This window comes from Xenopus laevis, chromosome 4S (assembly GCF_017654675.1).
Source record: "Xenopus laevis strain J_2021 chromosome 4S, Xenopus_laevis_v10.1, whole genome shotgun sequence".
Classification (NCBI taxonomy): Eukaryota; Metazoa; Chordata; class Amphibia; order Anura; family Pipidae; genus Xenopus; species Xenopus laevis.
In genome coordinates this window covers 58,754,936-58,769,974 of record NC_054378.1, presented here as the reverse complement: position 1 = coordinate 58,769,974, position 15,039 = coordinate 58,754,936, and the positions used below count along the sequence as shown (strand labels likewise).

Sequence of the window (15,039 nt, the reverse complement as noted above, 5' to 3'; positions counted from 1 at the left end):
GTTTTATACGGAGCTGACACTTTGCAGAATGATTCTATCTTCATTTCTTATGGCAGTTCCTCCCACAATGCAGTGACAGCTGCTGATAATGAAAAACTAATTTTTACAATGCTGTTTAGATGCATCTTATATGTGCTACAAGATTGTGGTTAGCCACTGCAGGGATTTTCCAGGGGTTGCGCCAGCAAACAAGACCAAGTCAGTTACAGCTGACAGGCCAGATAGATTGGTTGATGTCACAATAGTTGCAGACAAGCAATCACTCATGTGCAATCAGCCCCACAGTCTTTCTGTATTTTCCCAGTAATTGTTGATTCTCTGAAAAGTTCCAGGCTAAAAGTCAACAGTGTGACAGTCTGTCTCTTTAGTAGGAATGTGTATGCTAAGCAAATATCTGCTGCTGTTGCTCATTATAAACAGAAACACGATGAACACAGATATGGTTATCTTATTTACAGAATGCAGATTTCATCCTAGAAATCAGAACGCTGCATGGGCATAGGATGTTTTATCTGGGACCTGGCATTTTCTGGACATGGGATCTGCCATCAAGAACCATATCTTAAAGCTACAGGTATGGGATTCTGTTATCCTGAAAGTTCAGAATTACGAGGCTGTCTCCAATAGACTCCATTTTATCCAAATAAACTATTTCCATTTTCTCTGCAATAATAAAACAGCACCTTGTACGTGACCCAAACTAAGGTATAATTAATCCTTATTGGAGGCAAACCCAGCATAATGAAATTATTTTCTAGGAGATTTAAGGATAAAGATCCAAATTACAGAAAGATCTGTTAAACGGAAAACACCAGGTCAGCATTCTGGATAACAAGTCCCATACCTATACTAAAACATATTTAAACATTAAAGAAAGCCCAGTGTTATTTTGCAATCAGTATGGCTATATGGTAGCTTAATTATCATCAAATAAAAGATACTGCCTAATAATAACAAAACAAGTCTATTGGGGGCATGGCTAGCTGGAAACAGAAGTGGACACACAACTTAGAGCTCCTCAGACAATAAAAACAGTCCAAGACATAGCAAAATATCGTACATAAAAGGACTACAGTAAACCTTTTCTTTTTCTAGTAAAACTGGCAAAATATCTGTAGTGAAGCAGAAAGTTAGGCCTAGTACAATAGGAACAGTGGCACATGAAACACTCCTGATCCAGTCTAGACAGCAAACACATTTGAGACCATATAGGAAGTATAAGTAGATCATTACTACAAGTAGAACAATGATGGTGCTGCATACAGCCATGCAGATGTGTTTGGCCACTTAGGTCAATAGATGGCATCATGGTGAGACCATAGACAAGGGTGTTGTATGTGCAATTTAGCATATTCATTTTGATATTTCAATTGGGTGGTAACTACAACCAATGCTTTTTAGTATACGATCACAATAAACAAGCACAACAACTATGCGCATAAGCAATCTTAACCTAAAATATATGTAGTCCTCACATTAACCTGTGCTATATGTAAAACGATCCCCTCCTCAGACAAATCCGTAAGAAAATTGGATAAAAAGAGTTTTGAAACTGACCATAATAATCCCACCAAAAAAAGCAGCTAAGTCAGTAGCTGAAGTTTTAAATTCAGCATTTGATCAAAAACTAAACTCCATCCATTCCTCCATACAGGGAGTTGGGCACAGAAAAAAAACAACAAAGAGAATGTCTGAAAGAGTTCAAACAGTGCAGAGCAGACAGTAAACCTTGAACTGAAATTTTGCCAACGCAGGTAGAAATCTACAGAAATCCAACATAATACTTGTAAAACATACTGAAGACTTAGAAAATCAAAACAGAAGAAGTAACCTAAGACCCATAGGCCTCCTGGAAACAGTAACAGGAAAAGATCTATAGGAATTGATCACACTAACTTTACTGGAACTGATCTACCCTAAAGACAACTTGCTGCAAGGAGATTTGCACAGAATTGGCCTTCCTTAACCAAATCAAACTAAGCATTCACGACTTATAATTTTAAAAGTTAAATGAAATTTAAACCAAACCAAACACGGGTTTATGAAACCTGAACCAGCCAAGGACTTTTTCAAAAATACCATTCAATCTGGAGTAACACAGCAGAGGGGAAACTACTCCTAGACCAGACTTGAACAGAATTGCATATACACTCTCTATATTTATGGAATTTAAGCATGCCAAAAGACAAAAAGATACTTAAGTTGGTCATGCCTTAAAGTGGCCATATATTGGCAGATGAAAGCTGCCGATATTGATCCTTTAGACCGATGGGTCCCCCGATCGCTATCGGGCCAAAAATTGGCCAGATATCGATCAAGCAGGTTTAGAATGTTTTTAGTTTAGTTAATTTAACATTCATTAGCCACCAAGTTTATAAATGTTTATCTGAAATGTGGTACATGTTTAATAAGAATATGATAATGTCATAGTGACCAGTATAGTTCCCTCCACTTTTTCCCACCTAGTTTTTGTTCTTTTGTGATGCAGCTCATTCAGGGCCCCTTTTAAATCCTCTCTGAATATAAGGTTGATACAGGCAATACCAAACCATTAGTTTATTAACATGCTGAATCTATTAGCTATTGTTATTGTAATATTAATGTTCTTCTTCTATTTCTGTGTACTTTATTTTGCTTCACTTAATCAGAAGAACGCCTTATCACAGAAGGTCATGGACTAAAAAATATAGCTTCATTAGAAGAAACACATCCACAACACAAGAACACCAAAAATGATGTAAACACTGGGTGGGTACTTGCTATGCAGAAGCATACTTAACACTTAGCAGAGGTGTAGCTATACTGATATGCAAACACCTGAACTAGAAACGGCTTAACAAAACATAAGATAGAAGTTACATTATAATTAAAGGATCTTTCCATAATTTGGATCTTCATACCTTAAGTCTACTAGAAAAAAATGTCAAGATTAAATAAAACCATTAGGCTAGTTTTGCTTCTGAAAAAGATTAATTATCTGTTAGTTGGGATCAAGCAGAAGGTACTGTTTTATCATTACAAAGAAAAATGAAATAATTTTTAAAAATGTTGGTTATTTGACTAAAATGAAGTCTATATGGGAGATGGCCTTTCCATAATTTGGAGCTTTCTGGATAATGTGTTTCCTATACACAATACCATAATCTGTGATCATTCATCAGTCAGTGTAAACTTTTCAGTATTAAATCCAATGACATTATCATATTGATGGTGCATGCTTACTTGCAGTTTAGAAAACAGCCTGCTATACACTTGGAAACAATATAACAAGACAATACACTACATACCTTACTAAGAAACCTTACTTGGACATATTTTATCATATATGGCCAAAACAAATAGAGAATTTACTCAAAATATAATATTGCTGCAACAGGAGACAACAAAAACATAAAAAAAATATACTATGAATCCTCAACAATCACCAACAAAACGAAACCAGCAAGATACATTTTTACGATTCAAACTTACAAGAAGGTATACGACACAAAATGAATGTGACTTCGGCAAGATTTTATATAACAAAATAAACAAGGACGATTTTAAGCATCCAGAACTAAAAGAATACCGAATTAAGGATGGTAGTGGCCTGACTAGAGGTCAAACAGCAATTAAAACTGCTTTAACAAAATTCTACAAACAGCTATACCTAGAAAAGGGAATCGGGTTTCTCAAAAATGCTGACCGCCCTAGTATAACAAAAACAGATAAACAACATTTAGATGCAGACATGTTCCTTGTAGGTTGGATGTGGTTATTAAATTTATATCCATTGGGAAAGCACCAAGTACAGATGGGCTTCTATCTAAATTCTATAAAATCCCCAGAAGGTATGTCTAAGTGGTTAAAAATAATCCCAGATGTCAACACTACCAAGTTTACTAAGGCATATGTGAAACGATCAAGGACACTTTCCATATTGAATCATACTGCTAAATGCATTTCAAATGTTTCTTTCTCTAGTTTATAGGTTTTGAAAATAAATAAAAAGGTTTTAACAAAAAAAATGTCAGATTATTTTCTTGGTTTCCAGATAATAGATTACTGTAACTAGGAAGCTACCTTATATTGTATTACAATATGTGGATCTATAATTTCTCTTTTAAATGAGTGTACTGTATGGTGCAAAGCTAAGATTAAATAGGAATAGTCTGGGTGGGAAAATGTAATTTATTTATAGAATGTTAAATAGTCTGCATTTTAGTTTATAATGCTATGCCCATAGCTCTGATTGTAAGGGGCACATTCATTAAATGGTCGAATATCGAGGGTTAATTAACCCTCGATATTCGACCGTTGAAGTAAAATCCTTCGACTTCGAATATCGAAGTTGAAGGATTTACCGCATTTCCTGCGAATCAAACGATTCGAAGGATTTTAATCCATCGATCAAACGATTTTCCTTCGATCAGATATTTGTTAGAAAGCCTATAGGGACCTTGCCCATAGGCTAACATTGATGCTCGGTAGGTTTTAGGTGGCGAAGTAGGGGGTCAAAGTTTTTTTTAAAGAGACAGTACTTCAACTATCGAATGGTCGAATAGTCGAACGATTTTTAGTTTGAATCGTTGGATTCAAAGTCGAAGTCGTAGTCAAAGTAGCCAATTCGATGGTTGAAGTAGCCAAAAAAATGTTCAAAATTCAAAGTATTTTTTCTTCTATTCATTCATTCGAGCTTAGTAAATGTGCCCCTAAATGTCAAGAAGACTCTTTTGCTGTTAAGTTTGCCTTAAGTTTGAAAAATGGATAAACTCCTTCACAAATACACTTATGCCTTTACAGATCTAATCTTTTATACTAATGACTAATCTCTTTATTTGATTGCCTATCAGATTCTCAGATTCTCAGATTTTTATTAGTTGCTAATGTTCAAAGATAGACACTACATATGTCAATGTTATATGTGTCTGTACCCTGAGCACAAATATAGCTCCCTGCCTGCAGCCACTACTTTGGTCAGAGTCCCAGAGAGCCATGTTATATCTCTTAAATGGTCCAAAAAGATGCAGAACCCAAGGTAAAGAGTCTCTCTCACTAACTCATACATACTTTATATGCTTTGTTATCTCTATAATATAGATAGCAAACACATGGTAATCTTAAATAATGATGTGCCAAGGCAGGAGGATGTCTGGAACCCAATGGTTCTGCTTATACAATTTATACATATGGAAGTACTATGCTGTCTCATTGATCTGATCTGAATGTAACTGATCTGATAAGCTTATCCTGGCCTCTAACCTTCTAAATGCTAAAGAAAAATATACGTGTATAAAGTATTTCCAAACAATCCTTCTCCTTATAGGAATGATGCCAGCATCAGCATATCTCAAATAAAGCTGGTTTTGGAATTGGTTCATATTCTAGTCTGACTTATCTATTTTCCATAACCAATCATTCCTGTAAGTGAGAAGCCGCCATGTGCAGGCTGGTCAGATTAAAAGGGTCCAAGTATGGAGAATAGATTAACATTTTCCATTTAGGTTCTTGCTTCAAATATCTGATATTCTGTCTGGATAATAAATATCCTAAACACATGTAAATATGTCGTTTATTACGAGAGGAAACTTTTTGGCCGCATACCCCCAGTTGTTTTCCACTTTGTGTCATTAAAATAAGACTATAAAAAGCTTATGGCGCTACCACCATAATGTTTGGTATTTCTCTATTACTTAAACATGAGTGCATCATGATAAGCCTTTTAGAAATGCATAATGTATTTTGCAGACGCGTGTGTTTGTTTCCCTAACTTCCTCCTATTAATAAGAAGGAAAAAAGAGCACCAATACTGTAATGATAAACGAACTGGTTCCTTTTGTTTCAATATGGAACTATTAATATTTATGAATACCTTGAGTTTTCCCAGTCTGGGCTAATGCCTGGCACTGATGCTCTCGAATCTGTTGCATACATGTAAACTGTTAGCAGGCAGTCTTTGCAAAGCTGAACTAGTCGTTGGCAGCACTGGAACTGCTGTGGAGTCACAACCTCTGTGCTTTTGCAGAATATGGTCTCCCAGGAGGTACTGTTGGCATAGAAACAGATATGATCTCAAGTTTTTATATCACAAAAGGCAAACTAAAAGCATTACTGCAAAACAGTGGATTTAGATGTGGTGGGTTAAGAGAAATAACAAGTGACCTTGGTGTTTGCTGAAAAAGACCTACATAATAATCCAAATCCCGACAGATGAAAAGAATATGAAAAAAACAATAGAAGTTAATCTTTATGTCTGGAAACACCAATAAATCATTCTGCACATGTCCCTTGCAGCATTCACATCAGCAGTCATTTGACTTGATCGCATTCAGGATTTCTTCTGCGATACTTTTCTAACAGTTTGGGAATATACAGCACAAAATACCGACTTCAACAGTACAAACAGCAATTATAGGAATCTAATAAATAAATACGTAACAGCCTTATTGTTCTCCATTTTAAAGGAAATTCAATTCAGTGAGCCTTCCACTGATCAAGCAAGAATAAAAGAACAGGAATGTTGAGTAAATAAATTTAGTAAGTCATGCTCGTTTCCAGCATAATGAAAACTTAATGATTTCCATTTTCTTTTGACTGCCCGACCAGCTCCCAAATCTCACTCCTGTAAGAACATTTATGTACTAGAAATGACTCTGATTGAGAGGAAGTAAAGGCTGCCATCCCATTGGATCAATTTGATTCTTTTCCATTTGAAGTGTGTCAACAATCCCAGGAACACTTTCTCAAAACGACCCTTCCATCTTGAGGATTTGTGCTAGACCAGAAAACTAGGCTCATTGTGAAGGCAACATTTTTTTAAATATATCTTTATATTTTGCAGACTTTAAATTCTTATACTGTATAAGGAAAATCTATTGTCTCAATGACAATTTTTAGTGGGAAAAAAATCCCAATTGTGATCTTCTTAAAATTTCACAGCATATAAAACAATGTAGTCATTACACCATGCATGCTATACAACAATCTGCCAGGGTACTTTGAGGAACGATTTGCTGCCATTCCCACATGCTTAGCATAGCACACAGTGGCAATTTTGAGAAAAAATTTTAAATTCCGTCTCTCAAATTAATTTTATCCTACTCTAGACATTCTCAATATGTTGCTGCAATATATTAAAATGTTCTTAGACACTAGTCTATTCACCAGACAGGGCAATTTCACACCATTCTTTCCCACTCATTCTCAACATAATTACAGGTTTTAAGACTTCTTATGTCCCACACAGTGCCTTTCTATGCTGAGTATTCCCCCCATTTCTGTCCTAGACATTTTATCATTCATTTTAACTGGTCATTCTTTTTCCAGAAACATAGTTTAGAAAAATGGTTTCAACATGGACCCCTTACATTCAGGCATGAGCAGTTTTAAACTGGCAGGTTTTTCCTTGAACAGAGAGTAAAGTATGAAAGTTTAGTTTAGTTTACTGGCGTCGTCATGGCATTTTTCACCATGTACTGTAGACTGGAATAAGATGCTACCCAGTCACTAACCTACAATAAAATTCTTCTAGGGCTTAAACATTCAATATTTTGTAATACAGAAACATCTTGCTGTTGTTATTATAACCCTATAATATTTAAAAGACATAATGTCATAAACAGTGCAAAGTTTGCTACTAGTCTATAACCAATAGCAATTTATGGCTTGGATAAACAACATGTGATTGATTGCTATGGGATACTAGGCTTAAGCAAATGTTTATTTTTGTTTTTTATGACATTATCCTTTAAATACTATAAACTGTAACTGGCATCCAGTTTTTCACATTTGATTTAATTTCATACAACTGAATACTGCTTCACTAAAAATCTTTGTTCAGAAAACACCCCAGTACTCAGATGTTCCTGGGTAATAAAAGACATACCACTGTTCTCATTTTTGTTGAAAGTGGAGTAAATTATGCAGGCTGAGAGGGGTTCCCAGACCTTTTCATATGACTGTATATATTTATATTTAAAATGTGCCAAATATTCAGAATTTTAAAATCACTTTCCTATGAATAACTGTGTTTCACTGTGACACATTATTGTTACTGGAATACTATCAAGCATAAGGACATGATATGTATTAGGCAAAACTAGCTTGTTACAACTGAGATTGTATCAGATGGTTTGAGATAAAAAGGATGGAACCTAAAAGATACATCTAACTGGCTGTGATTTGACCTTGGGCTTTCATGTTTAGGACACAATAACTGCACACTGGCAAGGTGACAACTGGATGAATGAAAAAGACAGATGGCACCATTTGAGGTTGAAGTTCAGCAGAATGATCAGCATTACAAACAGGACAGACATAGTGCAGAAAATTATAAACAGAAGGCTCTGGTAGACAAATAAAAGGTCAATATGTTAAATTCAATCTAAACACAGCATTGCTTATGCCATGAAAGTACAGCTAGGAAAAGAGCCACAAGGAGTTTCTGTGCAGGCTATGAAATACAAGCCTTGGAGGAAAATAGTTATCCTCAGAAATACATATCTTATAGTATAAAAGCTAACTAATTTTCTAAAATCAATTGCTTAATTTTTTTTTTCTATGATTGGATTTTAAATTCCAAAATCAGGTTTTCTTTCCATAAATAAAAATCTTGCTGCCTTAAACTTGTACTTCTGGGAAAAAAAATCTGACTGTGGAATTTTAAAAAAAAGAATATATAAAAAACAAAACAATAAAGCAATTTATGCTAGAAAACGCAAGTGAGATAAAGGCCATCTCAATGTTTGGCAAATTATAAATATGCCCTGAGTGTACATACAGTATATATATCCAGTTTAAAATACACTAGGATATATTAACTGTTGGAACTGCATTTAACATGACATCAAGAGCAGAATGTAATTGCAAATAGCATGTACCAAAACGACTTCCATTTGCTTAAGAGATACACCATTACAAATCAGCAAACTATGACTTTCCCCACAGTGTGAGCCAGAGTAATATCAATGCAGGTGCCAGGTTAATCATCCCTGTAGTTATTAAAGGTATCCACATAGAGAACAAAGGCAATCAAGAAGCTTTTCTTTTCAGACACTGCCTTCCTATTCATTTGAAAGGGAAATACATTGCCAGTGGTCTAAGCCACAACGTGACAATGGAGTCAGCAGACAAAAATTGTTTAGGGATGTCAGGGTTTATGGATCTAATAGTCAACCACCTCATTCTGATATGTACAACAAGTTTTAGACAACACAATACAAGTGTGGGAGCTATAATATAAACAAAGAACAAGAAACCACCAACTGAAGACAAGGGATATGTTTCCAATTTGGTGCTTTGTCAAAATGTTTTAGAAACCACACGTTCCTTCATGCAAAGCAGTATGAATCAGTGCTCCTATGTATGCTTGATATATATATAGGGTGCCATTAAAGTTATGTAGATCAAATTTTAGAATTATCTACAACTGATATAATACTAAGATAATAATGAAAACTATCATGTCCATGAAACCTGGACATGAACTTCCATTTTTAGACTTTTTAAGGGCTTTAAAATAATGCTGGCTAGAGCACATGTTGGAGTCAGATTTTTCAAACACTGAACTACCTGTATGAATATTATGGCACTATTTATTAAAACTCAATTATACTATATTAAATAATATAATTATATAAATATATAAAATTTGACCTAACTCCCAACCACGATCTGGCTTAATTTACTAACAAGTTGATAGAAAGTTATCAGTGCGGGAAAAGTCTTGACAAAAACATAGGACAATTCAAATTGTGCGACTTTTTCAAATTGATGATCGAAAAAACTCGAATTATTTGGATTATCAAAGAGAAACCAAAAATTTCTCACATTATCTAACAGAATAATACATTTTCCAATTGTTAAAGTGATCATCTTCTCTTGACTTTTACATGATTTCGAGAAAGTTTTAGCTGGAGTGTTTTCAGATTCAAATATATAGCATCTTCGGAGTATAATACATCTTGAAAAATTTGAGTTGTTTTTCCTCTAAAATGTGAGTTTTTCCCCTTTAAAAACTCGACCAGAAATATTAGAGGTTTAATAAATAGGCTCCTAAATTTTGGCTAGGATTCCTAACCATTCGATCTGTAAGAATTTGACAAGAAGATTGAACAGGCCTATCAATATCATTAATTTCATACCACAAGTTGATCAGGGTTTTTTTTTTAAACTGTATTTAATCATTGTCCAAACTTCAGGAATCCATTATTCTGTGACCCCCAAAATAATTTATTTTATTAAATTCAATGACTAAACAAATTTCAATAATGGTACTCATCGAATTGTATAAAAGTTGTACAGTATAGCCTGACCATTCAGAAGTAGATTATATAACTGTGTTAACAAATCCCCAAGACGTTTGTAAGTAATGAAAAACCTTCCATTCAGTTTTCATCAATATCCCTCACTTTTCTCTGTTAATTTAAATGCACAAATCTCATAGAAAATCATAGTAAGGCATTCTCCCATAAATATAGTTAAGAGTTGGCTCTCGTTAAAATGCTAAGAAAAAAAGGCAAATAGGCCCACATTTTAAGTCAGAAAGTTTTCTGTCTGCAAACATCACTATCTGAGCTGCCACGCTATTTATATTCAAAATCTGAAGATAATTTCCATTGGTTGATATCTCTTGAACAAGTTCCTCTCATATGAAATGTATTCATTTTTCTGAATTGCCAAGGGTATATTTTGATTTACATTTTTGTACTAGAGCTACAGTATAAGAAATTATCTGTTCCTAAAATGGGCTTCATGCTTCATGATCTCCATTTAGATCATAGCTGTGTATTTTCCAATTACTCGATTTCTACAAAGAAAGGGACTTTTTGTAATATTTCCAAGTAAGTTGATATTTGTCAAATCACTCTACAAAGAGACTTGTTTTAAAGAAAAGTCACATCAAATGCTTTGTAATATAAAGACTATTGTAGCTACAATAAGGTCATTTGCTGGACAGTTGCCAATGAAATGACAACCAGGTTGAGGCCCTTAAAAATATTTTGACTAACCTTAAAGGACCAGTGTTTCTAAATATTATTTCTATGGGAGAGACATGCTAATGATAGAGTATTTCATGCTGTGGGTGAGTACAGATAAAAAAAATTCAGGTCTTGAAAAATAAAATATGACATATTCAATGTATTTTCTTATTTCTCTCTTTTACAAATGTAGCCTAGAGGAACCTTTACATCATGTATGAACCAACATACAGTAGACAATGCATTGAAATAGAATGTTCTTCGCTGTTTGTGCCATTTTCCCATAATAAAGAAAAGATGTGAAAAGAAAAGAGGAAAAGTCTCTCATTAACCATGGACTGAACAATGAATGTTATAATAATATAGCTTTTCTGCCAAAATTACAAAGACCTTTAATTATCCCCTTTACTTTCCACGTATTCCTATATTATATTCCTCCTCTCCTGCATTGATATTAGCAGGTAGAATGTAGCCACAGACAAATTCTACTTTAATAAGTATCTTTTTAGCTAATTAGTATTGCTACATAGGGAGGCATCTGTTGATCATACTGTATATATTGTATATATATATACCTCCAGACTGCTACTTTAGCTATACAAAAGGCATATATTCTAATTAAGTGGTGTTCTTTATTCCTGGACTAGTTCCTCTCCATATAGGAGAAGTTACCATGTGCATATAATGATGGGTCTCCAGACATGATAGCCTGTGACCCAAAAGATTTTAAAATAAATTAGATATTTTTAATTTCTTGCCGTTGTTGTACTGTGTATACAGATTCTGTTTGTTTTAGCGTCCATATGCAAGTTGCACATCTGAGCCCATGGTACCATATTTTGGTTTACTAGCTGATTTTGATTAAATGACTATGTATTTTCTTTAAATAACAGTCACCATATGGTGCATACATAACTTGACATTGCTGACTCATGTGTGCCAAAGCCAAGAACATGTCCCAATCTGTATACAGTATATATATATATATATATATATATATATATATATATATATGTGTGTGTGTGTGTGTGTGTGTGTGTGTGTGTGTGTGTACACAGTAAAAAGCAAAAGCTCCCCTTGCCAAATTACATATTTAATTAATTGCGTAGGTGCAAAGTAGAAAACAAATACTGCAGGAATCAGTGTCACAAGCACAACATATTTAAAGTTTTATTTCACAAACTTTAAAACATAGAAACAAAGAAAACCGTTATTGTGGCATATGTAATTAGGCAAAGGGTGCCAAACTACTTGCCATAGATGAAATCGTTCATACTCCTCCTCCTAAAGGCATTAACAAAAACTGCCATCAGAACATCATCTGGCAGTGCATTCCGCAACCTCACTCTCCTCACTATGAAGAACCAGCTATGCTGCTTTAGATTAAATTTATTTTCCTCAAGTCTAGAGGGGTGGCCTCTGGTGTGGTGATCCATTTTATGGAAAAACGATTTCTCACTATCTGTCTATAAGCCTCTAATGTAATTATACAGAGTAATCATGTGCCCTCACAAATATCTTTTTTCCAGATAAAACAACCCCAATCTCAACAGTCTACCCTCATAATTGAACTATTCCATCCCCTTAACCAGTTTAATTGCACGTCTCTGTACTCTCTCCAGCTCATTTATATCCTTCTTATGGAGTGAAGCCCAAAACTGCACTATATGCTCCAGATGAGACCTTTAAAGAGGCAAAATTATGTTTTCATCCTTTGTGTAAATGTCCTTTTTAATGCAAGACAGTACATTTTCTTTAGTAGCCACAGAATGATACTGCCTGGAATTAAACAACTTGTTTTGTACACTGGCATTTAGTGTATAACTCGCATTTATGTTATTTCTACCAAAGTGCAAAACCTTGCATTTACCAACATTAAATGGGCAGATTTATCAAGGGTCAAATTGAAAATTTAAATTTTTAAATTCAAATTTCAAGTTTATTTTCTTCCCCTAAGCCTCATTTTCCAGTTTGCTGCCCAGTTTTCCAGTTTAGACAAATCACTCTGCAAAGTGCCGGCATCCTGCATGGAACCTATAGTTCTGCACAATTTAGTATCATCTGCAAAAATAGAAACAGTACTTTCAATGCCCACCTCCAAGTTATTAATAAATAAGTTGAAAAGCAACGGACCTAGTACAGAGCCATGAGGTACTCCACTAACAACACTGATCCAATTAGAAAATTATCCATTTACCATAATTTTTTGTATAATTTTTCAGCCAGTTCTCTATCCAGGTAAATAATACTATGTTCCAAGCTAATATTCCTTAATTTAACCAGTAACCTTCTGTGTGGCACTGTGTCAAATGCTTAGCAAAGTCACATCCACTGCCACCCCAGAGTTGAGGTTCCTGTTCAACTCCTCATAAAAAGCAATTAAATTAGTCTTAACTGAAAATTATACATATATATATTATTGAATAAAGTACCCCCTCTTGTAAAATATAAGGATATTATAAGTTACCGAGGAGTTTCATGACCATATAAAAACACGAGGCCAAAGGCCAAAGGTTTTTTTACAGGTCATGGAACTCCGAGGTAACTTCTAATATCCTCATATTTTGCAACTGGGGGTACTTTATTTATTATAATACACATGTTTCAGTGAGTCATGTGACAGAAATTACATAAGAACTCACCGTTTATAACTGATGACATCACCACCGTTTATAAGAATATAATTTAGAAGATATTCATGGCTTTTGTGTATTATATTTATATATATATATATACACTAATGCAATTACTGTATTCAAGCCATAATTTTTCCTATAATGCATTGTTTACTCCAGAATTCCGTTGTTACAATAGGTTCCTAGTATGTGACCCAAACGTGAGATTTAGCAATGTGGACGCTAAATGGGGACTGCAGTAAATCACATTAAATTTGAAGCATCTTTTTTCTTAATCATCCAGGCATGTTAATTTTCTCCACTGTAGACATTACAGCATGGCTACATCTACAGGGACACAGCAAAAGAACAGGACTGTCCGGCACTCAAGGGATCCACAGGGTTTGGCCTTGTGAATCCCTTGAGTGGCAGACAGTCCTGTTCTTTTGGTGTGTTTCAGTTTGCTGCTCCCTGGAGCTGGGAATCTGGGGCTGGTACACCTGGATCACATGATCTACTTAGTGAGCTCTTTACATTGTTATTCTGGAGCACCTATCAATTTTCTTTATTACATCTACAGGGAACCCATATGTTTACAGAGGCTTTCTGTAACCATTTTCATTCCAGAGCATACTATTAGCATGCATGTTAACTGCACTATTACCTGAATTTTATATGTACATATGTTTTGAATAGAAACAAAATAACTAAACATATTAGGTATATCAGTGCATATAATGCTTAGCAGGGCCGGAACAAGGAGTAGGTAGAAGAAGCATGTGCCTAGGGCGCAAAGATGGAGGGGCACCAGGCCTCTTATTCTGCCTTCCCCTAGATTGGACCCTTGTGTCCCCCACCTGCAGCAGCAATTCCTGTTTTCTGGGCGTGCATGTTCTTCCACGCATGCACATATACACATCTTAGGTGTGTGCACTCGTCTGTGTGTCCGCGAGCATGCTTGAGGAGGGGGGCAACATAGTTAGCCAGGTTACCTAGGATGCCCAGGCTGACTTGGCCCGGCACTGTGCCTTAGGAACATTTATATATCAGTGCACAATAATTCATGTACTATTTTTTCAAAAGATCAGTCTGTTCATTAAAGAAATTAATGACTGCAAACACAATTGTTCCATAAGTATTAAAGTAAACATTGTATCCCTATGGACTTATTTCTAGAATTGTGCTAACGCAAACCACAATATTGCAACTGTGCACATCAAAAACAAAGTTGGCAAGAGATACATTTTATAAAAGTATTTCCATATGACCTATTCTTCAGAGAGTATAAATTCCCTGAAAGGAGCTTTCTTATCCAAGTACACAGAAATCAGAGGAAAAGAGATTATACCAGAGGCAAAGAAATGGCTTCTTTAGAGTGAATGCAGACTTATTGTGGGATTTCTTATCCATTACTCATTGCTGGAATAGTATATATTAAAGAGGGAGGATGTTAGAATGGAAGTCTA

The 15,039-nt window shown here is 34.9% G+C and overlaps 1 protein-coding gene across 2 annotated transcripts in view; it reads right to left on the bottom strand.

Moving 5' to 3' along the window:
• ttll7.S (tubulin tyrosine ligase like 7 S homeolog) overlaps positions 1–15,039 on the bottom strand; it is a 148,604-nt gene that overhangs the window by 4,494 nt on the left and 129,071 nt on the right. For both annotated transcript variants that reach the window (XM_041561283.1, XM_018260701.2), the window contains one exon: positions 5,852–6,025. In XM_041561283.1, coding sequence (XP_041417217.1) covers positions 5,873–6,025 — 153 coding nt within the window. In that variant the 3' untranslated portion in view covers positions 5,852–5,872. The remainder of the gene's footprint in view (positions 1–5,851; positions 6,026–15,039) is intronic.